The 19793-nt window shown below is 42.6% G+C and overlaps 1 protein-coding gene across 1 annotated transcript in view; it reads right to left on the reverse strand.

Moving 5' to 3' along the window:
* Positions 1 to 18730, reverse strand: part of arfgef3 (ARFGEF family member 3) — a 54632-nt gene extending 35902 nt beyond the window's left edge. The window contains exons 1-10 of the mRNA XM_085427594.1: positions 18071 to 18730; positions 15584 to 15635; positions 12348 to 12429; positions 12063 to 12203; positions 9684 to 9752; positions 3789 to 3905; positions 1970 to 2015; positions 964 to 1048; positions 455 to 559; positions 220 to 344 (exon numbers count right to left, since the gene is read on the reverse strand). Coding sequence (XP_085283720.1) covers positions 220 to 344; positions 455 to 559; positions 964 to 1048; positions 1970 to 2015; positions 3789 to 3905; positions 9684 to 9752; positions 12063 to 12203; positions 12348 to 12429; positions 15584 to 15635; positions 18071 to 18155 — 907 coding nt within the window. The 5' untranslated portion in view covers positions 18156 to 18730. The remainder of the gene's footprint in view (positions 1 to 219; positions 345 to 454; positions 560 to 963; positions 1049 to 1969; positions 2016 to 3788; positions 3906 to 9683; positions 9753 to 12062; positions 12204 to 12347; positions 12430 to 15583; positions 15636 to 18070) is intronic.
* Positions 18731 to 19793: the final 1063 nt, after the last annotated feature.

A 19793-nucleotide genomic window follows, 5' to 3' on the forward strand; every position in this document is an offset into this window, starting at 1 on the left:
ACCAACACTTTTCACACTGTTAGCTTCAGTCGTGATCTTCATAGCTGCATCAGGCTCCGTTTATGAGCGATCAGTAATTAGGTATTGATTTTCCCCCCTTTCTTGGCGCTTGAATTCCTGATAGAGATTAATTTCCACTGATATTCGCTTTCAAATTGTTGCAAAAAAACAGACAAACTGACCGCCTCCTACAGCGGATTCTTTAGTAAATTCAGTTACCTAAACTGAGTCTCTCTGAGAGGCGGTCTCGGTCTGATGCCGCTGAGTAGCCGTGGTGGGAAGCAATAGTTTTGTCATTGACGGGATTGCCCATGATTGCCACCAGGGATGGGCACAGCTGCTTCCTGGGAAGAGGAACATTAGCGATTTTTATTGATTACATCGGACTACGATCAACTCCAATTAGGACAACAGTGAGGGATCAGTTGATGAAATTTTACTCAGTGAGTCTTACCACACGAGGTCTGTGAAACCTCTGAAGAGGTGCATTGTGGGAGGGCAGCTGCTGAGCATAGAAAGGATGCACTCCAGGTAGAGTAGCTGCAGGAGCTGGTTATCACTGGGAGATTAAAATAAAGAAATGGTTACTGTATTAAACTAGGAAGCTTCCAGGAAGAAACCATGGAAGTGCAGAGGAAACATGCAAACACTGTTTAATGTGGTAAAGCTGACATTTAAAACGAAACCACACGAATGAGCTAAACAGCAGCTAAACTATGTGCAGTTTTTCAACCTTTTCCTGGGCGCCTTCATGTTTGTTCTCATTACTTACACTGAAAGGAGATGAAACACTAATGAAAGCAGAGTGATTATCAGTGACGTCGGCCCATCCTTTGCTCCAAAATCATATATCTGTGTTTTTGTTTCTGTGTTTGGATCAGTCTGACTGAATTATCACCTCCATATCGAGACAAGAGAAATATAACAGAATATTAGTGAGTCAATGAGAATCTGCAGCGTTACCTGTCCACTGACTCCAGCTTTTCACAGAAAACGGTCAGAACCGTGACCACATCTTCACACAGAGCTTGGCTGGTGGGAGAAATATCTGCAAAAAGCCACCCCCCCCCACACGCACCATAAAAAGGTTAATTTGTGGTTCCTGCTTTATCATTCGCCACTATGTACATGAAGTGATAAAAAATCATTGCTTTCCCAATTTCCTCTCTCTCAGTTTCCCCTCTAAGAAGCAGAATAAATCAGTTCCCTCACTGGAACCTGTTTGGCTCTCTGCCTGCAGAGGCATCTATCGAAACAGTGCATTTGACTGTTTATGGTATCATAAAAGCAGCCCTGCCAGTCTCTCTCCGAAGTTGCTTCTTACTACCAGCAGATTGGTGATTACAGTGGCTTTATAACAGCTACAAAACAGTTGGAGCTGCACACTAAACATGACAAAGAGCCCACAGCCACCAGTGGCTCGCAAGCTTTAATGCTGAACTCACACAAGAAACTAAACTTGGACATTTTCACCATTGCTGGGCCAAACTAGTGTCTCTATGCCTCCACCAACCAGTGATGCTTTAACTTTCACATGCCACTCATAAAATGGGCAATAATGTCCCCAGTCCAGCATTCAGAAAGCACTTGGTGATAGTGGGGAAGAAGAACTCCCTTTTAACATGAAGAGACCTTCAAGAAAACCAGGCTCAGGGAGGAGCAGCCATCTGCTTTGACCAGAACAAAAACGTTTTATTGTGTGTACTGCAGGGGCCAATTCAGCGTGAACATGAGCGGGACTGGCAATCAGGGAGCTTCCTGTTAGGTCAGAGTGATCTTAAGGCTTTTATTTAGTCTCTGCTGGACACTCATACCCTACAATGGTCCTGTCTGCAGCATTCATAGTAAGATATTAGGCAGTGAAATGCTGTGCTCATATGCAATATTACATATTAGGAGGTGAGAAGTAAATCCCTACAGCTGACAAAGGAAGCTGCAGAGGTGAGAGAAACCCCTGGCAGTGATGTACCTCGTCTCTGCAGCGGCGGTGCAGTCACCTCGTCTCCATCTGCACCCTGGAGAGGAACACACACAGGAGGCATGCTTACTGTCACTTCAGTGTCAAAACAAATGCGGTACTGTACGTTATGCTTTTATCTACCTGTAATTTTCTACTAGTTAATGTGTGCACATACAGTGGGGCAAAAAAGTATTTAGTCAGCCACCGATTGTGCAAGTTCCCCCACTTAAAATGATGACAGAGGTCAGTAATTTGCACCAGAGGTACACTTCAACTGTGAGAGACAGAATGTGAAAAAAAAATCCATGAATCCACATGGTAGGATTTGTAAAGAATTTATTCGTAAATCAGGGTGGAAAATAAGTATTTGGTCACCTCAAACAAGGAAAATCTCTGGCTCTCACAGACCTGTAACGTCTTCTGTAAGAAGCTTTTCTGTCCCCCACTCGTTACCTGTATGAATGGCACCTGTTTGAACTCATCATCTGTATAAAAGACACCTGTCCACAGCCTCAAACAGTCAGACTCCAAACTCCGCCATGGCCAAGACCAAAGAGCTTTCGAAGGACACCAGGAAAAGTATTGTAGACCTGCACCAGACTGGGAAGAGTGAATCTACAATAGGCAAGCAGCTTGGTGTGAAAAAATCAACTGTGGGAGCAATCATCAGAAAATGGAAGACATACAAGACCACTGATAATCTCCCTCGATCTGGGGCTCCACGCAAGATCTCATCCCGTGGGGTCAAAATGATCATGAGAACGGTGAGCAAAGATCCCAGAACCACACGGGGGGACCTGGTGAATGACCTGCAGAGAGCTGGGACCAAAGTAACAAAGGTCACCATCAGTAACACACTACAACGGCAGGGAATCAAATCCCGCAGTGCCAGACGTGTTCCGCTGCTGAAGCCAGTGCATGTCCAGGCCCGTCTGAAGTTTGCCAGAGAGCACATGGATGATACAGCAGAGGATTGGGAGAATGTCATGTGGTCAGATGAAACCAAAGTAGAACTTTTTGGTATAAACTCAACTCGTCGTGTTTGGAGGAAGAAGAATACTGAGTTGCATCCCAAGAACACCATACCTACTGTGAAGCATGGGGGTGGAAACATCATGCTATGGGGCTGTTTTTCTGCCAAGGGGACAGGACGACTGATCCGTGTTAAGGACAGAATGAATGGGGCCATGTATCGTGAGATTTTGAGCCAAAACCTCCTTCCATCAGTGAGAACTTTGAAGATGAAACGAGGCTGGGTCTTCCAACGTGACAATGATCCAAAACACACCATCTGGGCAACAAAGGAGTGGCTCCGTAAGAAGCATTTGAAAGTCCTGGAGTGGCCTAGCCAGTCTCCAGACCTCAACCCCATAGAAAATCTGTGGCGGGAGTTGAAAGTCCGTGTTGCTCGGCGACAGCCCCAAAACATCACTGCTCTCGAGAAGATCTGCATGGAGGAATGGGCCAAAATACCAGCTACTGTGTGTGCAAACCAGGTAAAGACCTATAGTAAACGTTTGACCTCTGTTATTGCCAACAAAGGTTATGTTACAAAGTATTGAGTTGTATTTTTGTTATTGACCAAATACTTATTTTCCACCCTGATTTACGAATAAATTCTTTACAAATCCTACCATGTGAATTCATGGATTTTTTTTCACATTCTGTCTCTCACAGTTGAAGTGTACCTCTGGTGCAAATTACTGACCTCTGTCATCATTTTAGGTGGGGGAACTTGCACAATCGGTGGCTGACTAAATACTTTTTTGCCCCACTGTATACATCTGTATAATATATCTGTGTGTATATAATTAAAGTATTGTGTGACCTCCTGTCTGTGGCGGAGCTGTAGCGTCAGGTCTCCCAATATCTGGCTCAGCGTGGCTCTCACCGCCGTGTTGATGCTGCGCTGGTGACAGCTGGACATGTAGGTCTCGATGCACACCTACACACACACACACACACGAACATCTGTCAGTGTGTGGTCTTTCTTATGTCACTAAACCAGAAAAACCATGACGCACTGTGCCAAGAAACCATCACAGACAGACACCGAACTGTTGGACAGATTCATAGGAGCTTTCCATGGCGTCACTGGTTACTATGGTAACCAGACAAGAGAGCAGCAGGGGCAAGGGGATGTATTGTCAGTGTCAGACATCTTTCAGGCAGATTAGAAGGTTACAGAGTAAACACTGTGCATCTGTGGAAGGTAAGACAGACGTTAGCTAGTAGCTGAGCACACACACACATCGGGTATTCATCTAATTGACATAACGCTTTCCCTAGCCACCCACCCTAACCATGAAAAATGAATGCCTAACCCTAACTCAATTGTAACCCTGACACTAAAACCACATTTTGACATTTTCACTTGTGGGAACTGGGATATTGGTCCCCACAAGTATAGTAAACGTACAATCTTTGGTCCCCACAAAGATATGAATACATGCTCACACACACAAACACACAGCCATTTATAACACATGCTTTCCCGCTTTGCTTTTTGCATTTAAAATCAACTATACCGTATTCTCGCGCTTATTCTACATGAAATTAAAAACAGACATTATAAATACAATTATTTCATATAGAATTAAGGAGGGAATTTCAAGTATTTTGTTTTCTGTAGCATTTTTGCTAAATATTGTCTGTCACATCTGGGCACCTTAGAAACAATGGAGATCTTAATTCACATAACAATTCTTTTTTTTTTTCTTTTTTTTCACATGAAAAAAACAAAAACAGCAAAAAAACAAACATAATACGCACTGACAATAACATAATGGCACAGTGAAACCGTCAGACCAGCCCGGTCTGGGGGAGCTCCCCTCCACCTCTTTACAGGTCCCATGTCGTCAGGTTTTTGCTACTGTCCACGCAGCACTTTACAGTCCATCCCTGATGATATTCGGAAGGCTATTTCCAGTCTCTTTTATGACCTGCCTTCTAAAAAACAGTGACCACGTCCTTAGCAGGCCTTCCTTCTTCCAGTAGTTGTGTGAAAATACTTAGTTAAGCTCTGGTTATATAACCCACCACCCATCATCCCACATTACCACCTACAACAAATCTCTCCCACTTCCTCCAGATTTTAAGAAATTGGTCCATTTTGTGGTTCAAAGAAAATGTAAGTTTTTCCATTCTATGTATTTCCTCCATTATTCCTATCCTATCTTTCTTTGTTGGGGGCTCTTTCTCCAGCCACCTCCTGGTAAGTGCTTTTTTGCCCGCTCCCAACAGAATGTTTATCAAATATTTGTCCCTTAAGGAGGCTGCTGATGGGATATCGCCCAAATACACAGTACAGAAATCCAAATCACATAACAATTCTTAATCCAAGAGTGGGGTTTAATGGAAGAGCTACAGAGCTTGTTGATAACAAAATGTGTAAGCCAAGATTTATTTGACCAATTATCAAATTTCTGTTCCATCCTGTGAGCTCAGAGGGGCTGAGAACTACCAGGCCCAACCTCACGTAGAGCCTAAACAAAGACCACATTTGCTAATTACATTTGAAATCTTGGCAGCTTCAGGGATGTTTTATACCACCTGCTCCCAATCAATAAAAAACCCAATACATCCTGCACCATAAGGCACTCACAGATGGGATGAATATGCATGTGAGAGGGACAAGAGAGCAAGGAACAACCTCAAGGTACCTCTTGAATTAAGAGTTGCTCCTGTCATGGTTCTGGGCCATGTTGGCCCAGTGTTCTTAGTTTCCTTGTATGTTTGTATTTTGTTCCTTGCTTAGGCCATGTTTTCTGAGTTGCCCTGTTGTGTTGTTCCCTAAGTGTTCTCCCTTCATGGCTCTTACCCCCTGTGTGCCCCTCTGTGTATCTGTGAGCCCTCGTCTCTCCTTATGTTTTATTCCATGCTTCCCCTGCCCATTATGTCTAAGTTCTCCCCGTGCTCTCTCTTCCCCCTGTGTGCCCTCTATGTATTTATGAGCCCTCGTCCCCTTTCATGTTTATTCCGTGTCTCCCCTGCCTGTTACGTTGGTGTTCTACTCGTGCTCTCTCTCCTCCTGTCTGAACCTCTGTGCACTTCCTGTTTACTTTGTGACTCTCACGCCCGCACATGTCATGTTCAGTTCACCCCGCCCTGTCTCGTCATGATTATCAGTGTCACCTGTGTTCCCCGTGTGTTCCCACTTTCCTCGTTAACCCTCTGTGTATTTCTGTCTGCGTCTCCCTCTGTTCAGTGTGACGTCGTCCCTCATGTTGTGTGGATCTCCCTGTGTCTCTCTGCGTATGTTAGTTTACTTTTCCCAGTTTAGTTTTGTATTTCCTATGTTCTGCCATTCCAGCATTAAAGCTGTGATTTTGAGTTCATCCCCGTGTCTGTGAGTTTTGCGTTTGGGTCCTCCTCCTGCCTGCCACACAGCCGAGCCTTGACAGCTCCGGCTCCTTCAATTTTAATGCTCACACTTCCTGCAAGCAATCGATACTCCACCTTGTTTTTTAAAGCACTGCCAGTTAGTGTAAGTACAAACATGTCTGAGGATTATATTAGAACCTACATAATGTGGGGTTCATATAGTACATGCACAGGGTACATTTATTTATACAACGTTTAAAAGCTAAAAGCTTGTGTTGTACAGCCACAAACAAGAAGAAAACAACAGATCAATAAAGCTCCTCGGTAACAAAATACTCATATTCCTATTTTGCCTCTAGGTAGCACTGGTCAGTTACTACAAAACAACCTACTGAATATAAAAGATGGGGGGAAACACCGCGATGTATTAGTATTAGCACTTTGAAACTAAAGTGACCATATTTTTGACGAGGGGATAAAGTGCTATGCTACAGGCTAACACAAGTAAGCGGCACCTATAAATTATACAGGTGCGACAGCGACAGAGGCTGCACGAACTAACAAGTAACAGTATGGTGGCTACATCCATTTTTTATTTACAGTCTCTGAGTCTGAGAATGACTAAACTGTTGCCACCTGTTCAACCTGTAGTCAGGTTTCAATTTTCAGCTTTATTTGTGGCAAATCCCCCCAACAGTCACCTCAAGGCATTTTATATTGTAATGTAAAGACCCTACAATAACACAACCCTAACAATCAGATGACCCCCAATGAGCAAGCGCTTGGTACCAGTGGGGAAGAGCTGGGGAAGGGAGACAGGACAAAAAACACACAACCTGTGGTCTACTGAACATTAATGAGTTAGTCTGTTTGATGTAAGAGTCAAATGTTTGGGAACAAGAAAATTATTTACAGTTAAAATAAGGATATCCATCCATCCATCCATCCATCCATCCCCTTCAGGGCCACAGCTGGGTTGGATTCATAGGGCATGAAGTTGGGTACACCAGTCTATCGGAGGGTTAACACACTAATACATCTGAAGTGTCTATAGTTGTATGGCAGGTTACATTTCATGTAACTGATGACCACATTAGAGAGATGGAGCGTAAGCCTTGAGCTCTCCGTGTTTGACAATGCATGAATCTCTCAGCGCTGCCAATCCCTCCATTAAAATAAATAAATACATTAGAAAAAAACTGTCCTGGCCCTATTTGCCTAGATGTTTTGATAATGGAGTGTTGCTGACAGCCTTTCCAGCCACCCTGAGTTATGCCCCAATGCAAATACAATACACTCACACACCAGATGGCCAGCCCTGACAGCACAGAGCCCATTAACACGCCATGGTGACTGGGTTTTTACGAGCTGTTAATGGGCGTCAAACATCACTTAGCTGCAGGAGATGTTGCTTCTGCTGCTGGGGGAAGTGACGTGACAGAAAACATTTGACATAAAACACTCGACCACGCTACGATCAGGTGGTCTGAACATTAATGACTAGCATGACGTTTCTGCTCAGTATAAACAGTAGAACTGTAAAACACTGTGCTTTCTGAAACGTCTTTCTTAGAACCAAACGTCCCATTGTACAGTAAGCTGTCAGCGTAAAGTCTAATCTTTGCATTGAACTGATTAGTGTCTTGAGATGATTTGACACCGTTCTTTTATTCATGACTCCAAATCAGTTTTACCTAATATAAACCAAACTGAATGAGGCATCCATTATGAAACAGCCCAAGGAGCAAGTTACGAACCTGAGCTATCGAGAAACGGGGGATTACTTTTTTATGTTCTATAAAGACCAAAAGGGAGGCTGAGTCTAAGAATGACTCAGGGCAAAAAAACTAAAGTTTCTGAATTTTATTCATCAGTGTTTTTACTGCTGGTGGCTGTACAACGCGGACAACCCAGTTTAAACGTTTGTGAATGAAACTGTCTCCTTGAGCACTTCTGGACTGCTTCCAGCACAGCTGCTATTTTAAAAGCATTTCCTGGGAGTCCCAAACCTTGCAGACTGCACCAGTTCCACACAGAGCAAACATTAACTTCAGTGTCAGCTTGACCCAAGTTTAATTTCAGGGATCATCACTACCCACGGGAGCTGAGACTCCAGCTACATCTCAAAGACCAGGCTGCAGGTCTGCAGCACATCCCTGTTTTTTCTCCTTACATTGAGAACATTGAGCACTACTTTTACTACGGTTACTTTAACTATCATTACTATTAATATCATTATTATCATTATCATCTGGTGCAGTGCCACCCAAGGAGACGACCTTGAAGGGGTTGATGTGTCATATTTGAATTTGTGATTTTAAGCCAGTTGTGATCACACCTCCTAATAAAAACAAGATGCTATCTGTTCTCTTGAACCCCATTCACTGTGAACCCAGCAAAACAGAAGAGCTTAATCTATAATCTATCTTAATCTATAGTTTAATACAGAACTGAACCTGCTGACCTTCAAGGCCGGGGCACCGCCTGACGTGTGCAGTATGTCATCAGGCAGGCAGTGCTGGACATTTATCCAGTCTCTTCAGCTATACGTTCTCATGCTCATTATAAGTACACTGTTCAGCAGAAATCAAAGCAAGCTGAGGCTTGAACTGGGAACAGATGTTCTTGATTACAGCAAAACTGATGATGATTACACAGACGTGTTCCAGTAATATGATGATAATACAGCCTTAAAAACCATGAGTAAGAAGCTTTGTACAGATTGCTAAGCCAGTGAACCTGGTGCAGACCTTGGTACTTCCAGCACGTCACGGTTTTATTGGTTTTATTGGCAAATATTTTCATCTGCACAGCCCTGTCTCTTTGTTTGTGTGTCTGTAGGAAAACTCATCTCACTTTTCTGAATAATTGATGAGATTACAGTATGAGATGAGGCTTGAGGGCAAGTGAGGACAGAGAAACGCTTCACCTTTTAAAAAAAAGATCCATGTTCAGCTCGCTGTGCTAACAGTTCACTTTCCTTAAAAAAAAAATGCAACGCCCTCTATCATCGGTTCAGTCTGAGACAGCCTATTCAAAGCTGGTACTATGAAAAAAAGTCTGCGTCATGAGGCAACAAGCAGGAACAAGCTAAACAGAAAATGATGCAAATTCTTTTTAACATGTTTGAATTTTCCTTTGTAAAGCTCGTTTGGCCGTCCAGTCCAAGTTTAGTCCGGCCCATAAAAGTCTGTCTAATCATTTCAGAATAATTCCAGGCGACAGCAATACAGAAAAAGTCTAAAACTTAATGTAAGAGCTGGAAAAAGAATCCAGGAAAGAAATTTCTGCACAGTGATGAAGTCTGTGAATGTATTTGTTTATGCATTTATTTATTGCCAAGTAAAAGCTCATGTATCTGATTATGAAGATGAGTCGCATCAGTCTCAGGCTGCCCTACCTCAGCAATCCGGAGGATGGAGTCTCCATTAATGTCAAAGTTTGGTGAGTAGGTGATACAGAGCAGGACCTGCACACAGGAGAAACACACTCTTAATAAGCAGGGATATTGCATTTCATCATTTCGAGCTGACTGGAGACCAGAACAGCCAATCCGATTTTTTTGCATCCAATTCTGTGATTGGCTGGTTGTCTGGCACAAATATAACGGTGTAGAGAAAGAGTTGAGCGCGCACGGGCAGAAATGTTGAGAGTGCGAGCAACACATTGCGAGCGAGCGCAAATGCAAAGACTGAGCGAGAGGGGGTGCTATTGTGTGTGTGTGTGTGTGTGGATAACAGCAAACACTGAAATACATTTTTTGCACGCAGCAATGAATTTTGTTCACTCAAATTCAGCTTTTCTTCGCTCAAAGAAAAATTTCTCCTCAAAATACAACACTTGCACCTGCAAATTTTTTTACGTGCGCTCAGAATAGTGGCACAAAAATAACGGCATACTAAACTGCTTTATTTTCATATTAACTATGCCCAAAGCTGCAAACAAAGTTAATGTATATATAATTAATAGCTGTGAGCCAAAAGCTCAGGTTGCACACTGCTCTAAAAACTGTGCTTCATGCTGTTTGTTCAACTCTTGGCTCGATGATTCTATTTACAAGGGCCAATCAGAAGAAAGCTGGTCAGTAACAGCAAAAGGGGGAGGAGCTAAACCAGCTTATTTCAGGCAAAGGATGACATGGGAGCTGTACAAAGACCAAATAAGATACTTATTTATAATAAGTAATCATGCATTAAATAATACAATAATAATGCAATAAGTAATCATGCAATCATGCAAACCTACTCCAGTAGAGTCCAAGAATAAAATATGGAGGTGGAAATCGCTACCATAGCAGGTTCACTTTACATAGGCTAAGTGCACTAAGGAGCGTGCTCCAGGAAAATACAGTCAATGTTAGAAAATAACATCAGTTTTGGGGTCTAAATGATTAGAAATTGACACTATTTTAAGTGTGTTCACATTAAGTGTAGCTACATGATGAGCAGTGTGGGCACTCAGAACTGTAGACTTCTTTCAGTCCAGTTTCACAGAACAATTTTCAGCACCAAGGACAGCACCGGCTGCACCACCACGCAAGCCTGGAAGTTTCATGCATGACACAAGTACAACCATCTGTCATCATTTCAGCCCCAAAAACACATTCCCAGTAGGGCTGGGTATCGTCACTGATTTCTAGAATCGATTCAATTCCGATTCACAAGGTCCCGAATCGATTCGATCCACGATTCGATTTAATTCGATTTAATTCGATTCGATTCGATTTAAATCTGGGATATTTTGACAGTCAGAAATATTATAATTCAGATCAGTACATTTACATATTTTTGTATCAATAAAAAGGAAGCTGACACACGCAAGACTTTATCAAAGGTGTGAGCGTCACAGCAGATGCCTTTGTGTCAAAGTAGCTGAAGATAAAACACAGAAAAACATGAAGGTGATTTTCCTGGCCTGGGATTTTATAAAAATATTCTGCAGTACATCAAAAACGAAAGAAAACCATTAATCAACATATGAACATTACCTCTGAAGTTACAGCGGTTTTATTAGAGACATGGTTAAGCGTTTTGCATTTTGAATAATTTTTAAAAAGTTTAAATTTGTTCAGTATTGAACAGCAGAAATGAGGTTTTCTTTTCGGAAGAATGTAAAAGGGAAAAAAACAGCGGCTGACAGCGCTGTAAACAACAGTAGACTTGTGCGTAACAAGCAAGCGAATAATGAAGAAAGGGAAACTGTTCTTGAAGTACAGAGATAGAGAGAGAGAGGGAGGGAGAGGGAGGGAGAGAGAGAGAGAGAGAGAGAGCTGTGCATTGCGGTGGAAGCAAAACAGTAAAAGTCAGAGTGAATACATGACGATGTTTATGTGAATCTTCTTTTGCTGCTGGTTCGGTCAATATTGTTTGGAGAGAGATCAAACTAACAGCTTTAGAATCGGCGCATAAAGGGCGTGAACACAAAGCTTGGACCCGCCGACACATCAGAATCAGCAAGCTGTCGGCTTTCAGCCCCGACCGTGTCCTTGCCGTCGGGTGAGAAAGGCGACATCTCACTGATTCTGATCCGCGGGTCGCGCTGTGTGTTTAAGTCTATGTGCAGAATCCGTGTTCCTGCTCTCATTTACTGTCTTAACTGTTTGGTGGTTCTTGAAATTTTGTGAGATGTCACCAGAGATTCTGGCATTTCGGGCAAAATAAATTTATATTAAAAAAATCGATTCAGGATTTTAATGAATCGATTTTACGTTATCCAAGCCGGAATCGATTTTAATCGATGAATCGATTATAAAAACCCACCCCTAATTCCCAGGTCTTACTTTCATAACTTCCACCTGCAAGTCTTCATGGAGAGATGGGGTAACTCTGATAGCCTCCAACATCTGGCTGAGCAGCTGTTTCTCCAGTGCCTCCACCTCCACACTAGCTCCACCCACAAACCTGTCCTCACACAGGAGTTTCTGTGTAGAGAAAAGCTACAGCTTCAGTTTGTACCTTCCACTTTAAGCTGGTGTCAGAGTTCAATCAGAAAGGTTTAAATAAAGACGAATAAAATCCAAATAAATAAATAAAACCTTTATTTATACATTTGTGTCTTCCAGTACCTGCATGCCAGTAAGTGCAGTCTGTCCCAGTTTGGTGTTTTTTGACTCCAGAGCCATCTGTAGAGGCAGCAGACAGCGCTCTCTGGAAGCAAACACAACATAGTAATGCAGGCAGTGCAATCACAGCTCTCTACAATCTCTGAAGATTAGCTGACACGATCACAGGCAGTCAGGGATTGGTGTCAATAAAGTGAGCGAACACAGACTTTGGAACAGAAAAAAATGCTAAATATGGAGTGAATAAATCTTGGAGTGGAAGTTAATAAATTAAGCTTTAATAAATGAGTTCTCATCAATGATTAGTGGTTGAAAATGGTTATGTTGCATAGGCGGAATATCTCTTAAAGGCTGTGAAACTGTGTGTGCAGTACTTCAGAGATGTGAGAAGAAAACAGATCAGCAGATTATCAGAACGTCTCCTTTTTCACCTCCATCATAAATCTGTGCCCTCCTCCAAAACCGAAGCATTATAGTTTACAATCGTTACAGTAACAAGTCAGGAGGAGCAATTTACTTGAGCTTCTCTTGTCTGGCAAAAGTCTTCATTGGCCAACCCGTCTGATGGGTGAGGGGAGCGTAAGTCATAAAGTTGAACTACATTCTAGTTCTTGTGTCCTTAGAGCTGCATATAAGCAACATTTGTAATAAACATCAAACCTGGGCTGGAGGTGGGTTGCAAAGCATCTTGCAGAAGTGCCACACTGTTTTCTTGCTAAGGTCATGCTCAATTAACCTCTTTCCTGATGAGTTTACTGCTGGTTTCAAGTCACTCTGTGCAACATGGTGTCTGTTTTATAAATTGTGGCCCACAATAACATCCAGAAGGATATAAAGCAAAGTATGCGTCAGGGTGGGCCTACCTCATGGCTGATTAATATCCCATATCATATCACACCACATGAGCTCACAATGTCAGCTGGTTTCTCAGTCAGATCCGCCCGTCACACGAGCAAAATGCTAAGCTTAAAACTTTGCACAGGGAACCCAAATAATCTCAGCAACCACATCCTTTGCTAAATAAGCTTTTCACGGTAGCTTCACGCAGATATCTTTATGTAAACCAGCTACTGTGTTGCTTCTCCCACCGTTTCTTCCATCTCTCTTTCCACTCGCTCGCCCTCCATCTCCCTCTTGTTATTTGTGGTTGGTTGAGTCACCGCGCTCTGCTGCTGATTACAGGATACTGAGCTTCATCTCTGCGCTCTCAGGCTGCTCTGAGCTGCCACAACTCGACCACTCAAGCAGGCTGTGAGGAGCCACAGTTTGCACGGCAGTTACCCACAACCAGACCATTTATGAGCAACAAACAACACAGACAACAAAGTCAAAAGACAAAAAGGCAAACATTTGGGTGAAAAACATTGAGAATTTGTCATTTAAACACCAAACTCAGTCACTTTTGAATTTGATTATTTATAATTAAATACATTATAAATTAATCTTCCATCAGTCTGTCAATCAAGTCTGTTCTTTAGCATCTCTCCTTCAGAGATAACAGGCATGAAGTCTTATCTGTAGAGCCAGAAGAACACACTGGTAGAGAAATCATGGCACTATATTACAAAGACATTATCATCAATATTTAATCTAATACGCTCTAATAAAACAACACAGATTATCATGTGAATAATTCATGCCGTGTTGGGAATTTACGGGACCATCACGAGCTGCTGGCCACCAGCAGCAGCAGCTCCATCCACTTTACACTTTACTGAGTTTTACTCACAGAAACAGTCACAGATTACTAGATTTCAAACTCACTACAGCGACTGCAAGAATCAGACAGATCATATTATTGCATCCCCTCTAATTAAAAAACTCCACCAAGAGATCACTGAACTCTAAAAATGTCCAACTGGGTTTTTTGGAATGATTTAAAAGGTGATTAGCACAAAAGCACTTGGACTCAGTAGCACAAACTCCCCTCACATTAGAGAGCTCAGGTGTTATCAACACTGCTTTTTCTCTCAGCTCTTTTAGTTTGTGGTGCTCTCGTACTCATTTAAATAATAGAAATACTGAAAACTCTGAGTTAAACTGTACGATAACAAGAAAAATACTGCAGCTGTAACTATCATTGCTTTTATTCTGATGGGGACCAAACTCACAAAATAAATATAACACTGTGTTAAATAAGATTTGAAAATAGTGAACGTGTTTACTGGGGTCAAGGGTCAAATGGGAAATACGGCCTTTTTAACCAGAGGAGTCGCCCCCTGCTGGCCAGCTGATTTGTTTACTGAGTCAACTGCTTTGAAAAATTCATGTTTTTATTTTAACACCTGTAGTGATGTACCTAAATCTCTATACAATAATCACGCAAAAAAGAAATTTAATAAAATAAAAATAGGCATTTTCAAACAATTTAAACTAAATTGAATAAAAAGCAAAAACTCAAGAAGCAATACAAATACAAACTACATAGAAAATGTAATATATCCATCTATCTATCTATCTGTAAATAGTCTATGATCACAGTGTATATCTGACAGCCCAAAAAAGGATCCTGCTTGTCAAAGTAGCCTCAGATACACATAATAATAATAATAATAATAATAATAATAATAATAATAATAATAATAATAATAATAATAATAATAATACATTTTATTTAAAAGTACCTTTCAAGATACCCAAGGACACTTAACAATAGAATAAAACAAAATAGAAGAATGACAATAAAGAACAACACATAAACAAGAGCACAAGATAAAATAAACAATGAGTTCATAGTGAAGATGCAGATTTGAACAGATGAGTTTTAGCTGTCAGTGTGTCCAGGCTACTGCAGTTTAAACTGATCACTTCTCTGACAATCAAACGTCCAAACTGAAGCAATGCTGAGCTCAGAGCTCGCGCTCAGTATTTGCATTATCAACTCAGAAATGACTCCTCTGTCATTTTAATCTATTCAAATCAGGCAGCTTTGAGAAAACTGATGTTTTAAGCCACAAAGTTCTTAGCAGTTTAAATTTCAGTATTCAGTTGTCGGTGACAGATTAGCAATTTGTCCAGGGTGTACCCGGCCTCTCGCCCCATAATAGCTGGGACAGGCTCCAGCCCCGATAAGGATAAGCAGAAGAGAATGAATGAACACTATCAGGTTAGCTAAAGGCAGGAACATTTCACACTGTCGAAGACGCCTCCTTCAAAACAAACCACAGGCTGTCAGCAGGTTCTAATTACACATTTTAATTTCACACTTTCGAGAAGAAAATCTGTCATGTTCAACTTACCGAAGCTGTGAAGGGGAAATCTTTGCTGATCCATTCTGAGACTGAAGCATTTCTATTGGAACAAAGAAACAGACAGAGTGGTTAAGTCACATTTTCATTCATAGAGAATCCATGAATGAAAAGCTGCATTTAATTCAGCACAGACATGCGAAACAGTTGAAGAAATATTCTGCATTGAATATGTTCTCATGTCAACAACCTCCAACCTCTGAAGCCAGCGAGCCACTGAGTGACACTACTTTCATTACCATGAACACAAACACTGCACTTTACTTTGACTCAGTCCCACAGACACAAATACTCACTACAGCACCAAATGCAGATTGATTTACTGCTGAAAAAAGAAAAGGCAGGATTGGATCTTATTTACGTGACACCTGACTGAAAGATACGGGGCTAGCTGACTCATTTCTGTTAAAATTACAGATTCAGCATGAATGCCTGAAACAGGATGCCCCAAATCAAATGTGAGCTTGTACTTTAAGAAAACCAAACACCAAAATATCTGTACAGTCACATTATGTTCAAAGCCGGCCGACATTCACAGCGCACGCTGCATCCTCCTCCTAACGTGACCTCGGTGAGCTCAGAGAGAAATTTTCACCTCTTCTTTAGACTTCCAACCAACTCTGACTGCGTACCACGTTTTTCCAGCTATAAGGTGAAATATGAGACTTGCTGACATCTCTAAAATCTGCCATAAATCTCTGCACGTGCTTTCATACTTTGTCTGCCAAGACTTAGTGAACAGCAGCTTTGTCCCTGCACTAAACTCTCTCACATATGTTCTCTGCATCTGCATCAGGCTGTTCAGCATCCTTTACATCCGGAGACGACCATGACCTGCAGTGACTGATGCTGTGGGCATGTTTCTATTCATGCGAGTGGTCTGTGAAGAAAAGAGCAAACAGAACTGATATATGATATCATCTTTTTTGGAAAGTCACAGTTCAGGCCTTTTGTGCATGTGTGTATATGCAAGCATGTGCCTGGAAAGGGCCTGCAGCTTTCTTTGGACATACCCAAATAGGTGTGTGTGTGTGTGTGTGTGTGTGTGTACGATTACACAATGACCCCTTCTTCAGCGCAACCTGAACTCATTCTCTCCTTGCTGTCTCAATGAGTTCCACCTGCCACTAAAAGGTCACGCTGACCCGTTTAATGCTAACAGTCTCCTCGCTGACGTCAGTGGAAATCGTTTTTCACCGTGTGCTTATATATTCTGGCTTCTGTGGCACGTTCTCATTGTTGTCACAAAGCACTGAAAGTCACATGATTTGTGTTCGGCCGCATGATTCGTTTGTAAAAGGTCATTGCCAGTTTCTAGCATGCTGGATTAAGTGTAACAAAGCTCAGAGGATTATTTGACAGAATTCAAACCGAGCTCTAACTTGATGACCCTCCATATCCGTATCCGTACCGGTACGCCATCAGCTTTATTCCAAAAACTCATCCTGCAGAACTGAAAGATAACACAGTGATGCAGAAGTGCTAAAAACTGCAGTTCCACTAACGTCCACTTGAGGCTGGCACCGCAGAGGATTCAATCCCCATTTACTTTCTTGTTAAAAGGCCCAATTTTACAGCAAAAACAATCAGATTTGCAGCCTGGAGCATTAAACTCTTTTAGCTTCATGTGATAATTGGGTTTTTCATAACAACTCTGAGAATTTCTGTCATAATTCATCCACCTGGATAATGAAGCGATGTTGGCTGGAGTCCCAATCAGACTTTGCTACTCATTATTATTACTATTATTATAATAACTATAATAATAATAATTCCAAAACAGTGTGGGAGCTTGGACACCATGGTGTGTCCGTTTTTGTTATTGCTTGATGTGATGTGTGTGTGAACTCTTCAGTGCATAAATATTATTAAGACATTTTAAACCATATTAACTACATTTTATTTAATAAAGAAACCAGAGGAGGACTCCTCTACTTCTATATTTCCCTCCACAGTGAAGCTCGTGTCTCGCGCTGAGGCGAGAACTCGTGAAAGGTACTGAACTGTGCAGACAGACAGTAATGAGACAGGAAAGAGTTTCTGCTCAGAGTCTGGAAACCTCTGAAGAAGCTCCTTCATGCTTTCTTCGTCTCTGTCAAATACTCCCAAGTTATTGCAGTAATGAATCAGCAAATATTTGCCTTGTGTATTTTTCTATAACGATCCAATCTAATTGTCTAAAGCCTGACTGGAGCATTTACCGTATTTCTTTAAGAGAGGCTGACATTTGGCATTAGAAAATAGGTGCGGAGCTCAGCACAGGGGCATGGCAGCCATATGGCACCGTGGCTGCTCAGATTATGGTCCTAAAGATTTCCTGGCTTCTTGCTCAGCCTTCACAGCCTCTGGGCTGAGTGCAGGAGCTGCTCTCGGGTTCCTAAAAGCTAAAAGCAGGTGAGAAGTCGCAGGTTCCCCTCATCCCTGCTCTCCCTCCGCCTCCTGTTGACAAAGAGCCCGGAGGGGCTGCCGTGCACTCACCGCAGGCGTAGACGCAGGCATCGCGGATGCCTTTGTATTTGTGGCCGGACGCGTCTTTCTGCAGCTTCCTCAAGAGTTCCTCCATGCTGATTTCAAAGACGAGACGGCTTTAAAACAGCAGAGCGCAGAGGGTGGGTCTGCGTGTCCGAGGGATTTTATGGGTGCTATGACAGCGACAGCATCCCCGAACCCCCCCGGGGAAGGCGATGATTCATTCCTAACTGCCAGCCAATGATGTCAGGCCAGCCGCCGATCCTGCGAAGGTGGAAGGAGGAAGCGCGTGTGCGTATTTTCCCAAATCCGAGGCTTCGGCCTTCAGAAAGAGCAGCGCCGATCAGCTGACGTGCGACAAATAGTCGTGTCAGCCTGCTGCCCGTCCAGCCGCGGACACACGCAGGGAACAAACGCGCTTCGCTCGTGTCCGTGGCTCGTTTATCCCTCCGCGCTGCCGCGTTGGGAAAGTCCGTTCCAGCGGATACTTGCGCTCTTCGCGGAAACCAGATCCGGTTTTTCTTATCTTCGCATCAAGCTGCCTGCATGGCAGGAGCACGCGCACAGCTCTGCACGGTGAGCGCCATCCGCTATAAGGTGGATTCCTGTCCAACCTGGCAACACAGTATTTACACGCTCTCCCCGCGGGGACGTTTGAAACTGCGGCAGCGACGCTGGAGTCACTGGAATGGGATTTCCTGCGGTCTCAGCCGGTGACAGGTGGAGGAAGCTCGGGCACAGCTGATAAGGCGATTCTGCTTTCAGAGTAAAGCACAAATTCTAAAATAATTCATATCAGTGCGTCATAGTTTCATTTTTGCCCCAAAAAGGCTCAGCTCAAAGCTCAAAAGCTCAACCTCAGGGATATGAAGTAATATGAAGTCAGTGGGCTTCAGTGTGTGTTTCAGACCGTCCAGAACCGCAATTCCATTAACGGCCACTTGAGGCAGATTGTAAAAGAGCGTCAGTCAATGTGGAAGTCCTTTAAAGCAGTGGTTCCCAAACTTTTTTTTGCTAGGTCCCCCCTTTGTTTTAAAAAGAAAAATGCCCCCCCCCCAAACACATCCTCCAGCCACAGCCACACACACCTATATTTTGCTCCGTTGCATTTATTTCACACCTCAAACATTTAGTAAACAATTCAGCAAATACAAGTAATCTGCAATAAATTACAGGTAGTGATAAAATAAACTACTAACTCTTTTACGCTGCTTCCGCACCTACACGGGTATTTTTGAAAACGCAGCTGTTTCGTCCACGTAAACGGCGTTTCGAATCACTGAAAACGGAGATTTCTTAAAACTCCTTTTTTGCGTTTACGTGTGGACGAGGAATACAGAGTTCGTCACAGCGTCAAAGGTATGTGCCTTTTTTCACGTCACGCTGTGCGCCACGTTATTGTTCACAGGAGATGAATTGCAGAATGGCAGATAGACAAAATACTGTTAATCTGACTATCTGCAGGTTTTACACGCTTACATATACACACGCAGTTACTTTCCCTCCATTTACAAAGGCAGAGGCGTCACGGTGTGATTATTTTACGTGTAGTTGTTTTTTTCCTGTGTAATAATATTCAACATTGCTGTCAATACATTTTTCAAAAAATGCCTCTCTGTGCAAAATAGGTTTAAAAACATAAACAGCTGTGGGATCCTGTTTGTCTGTGATTTGGAGAGCCCAGCGTGCTCCCCGCAGGGAAAACTAATTCTGTCACAGAGACCTACCTCGG

This window comes from Rhamphochromis longiceps, linkage group LG13, assembly GCF_057381845.1.
Source record: "Rhamphochromis longiceps isolate RC_006_pf linkage group LG13, R_longiceps_female_GT1.1, whole genome shotgun sequence".
Classification (NCBI taxonomy): domain Eukaryota; kingdom Metazoa; phylum Chordata; class Actinopteri; order Cichliformes; family Cichlidae; genus Rhamphochromis; species Rhamphochromis longiceps.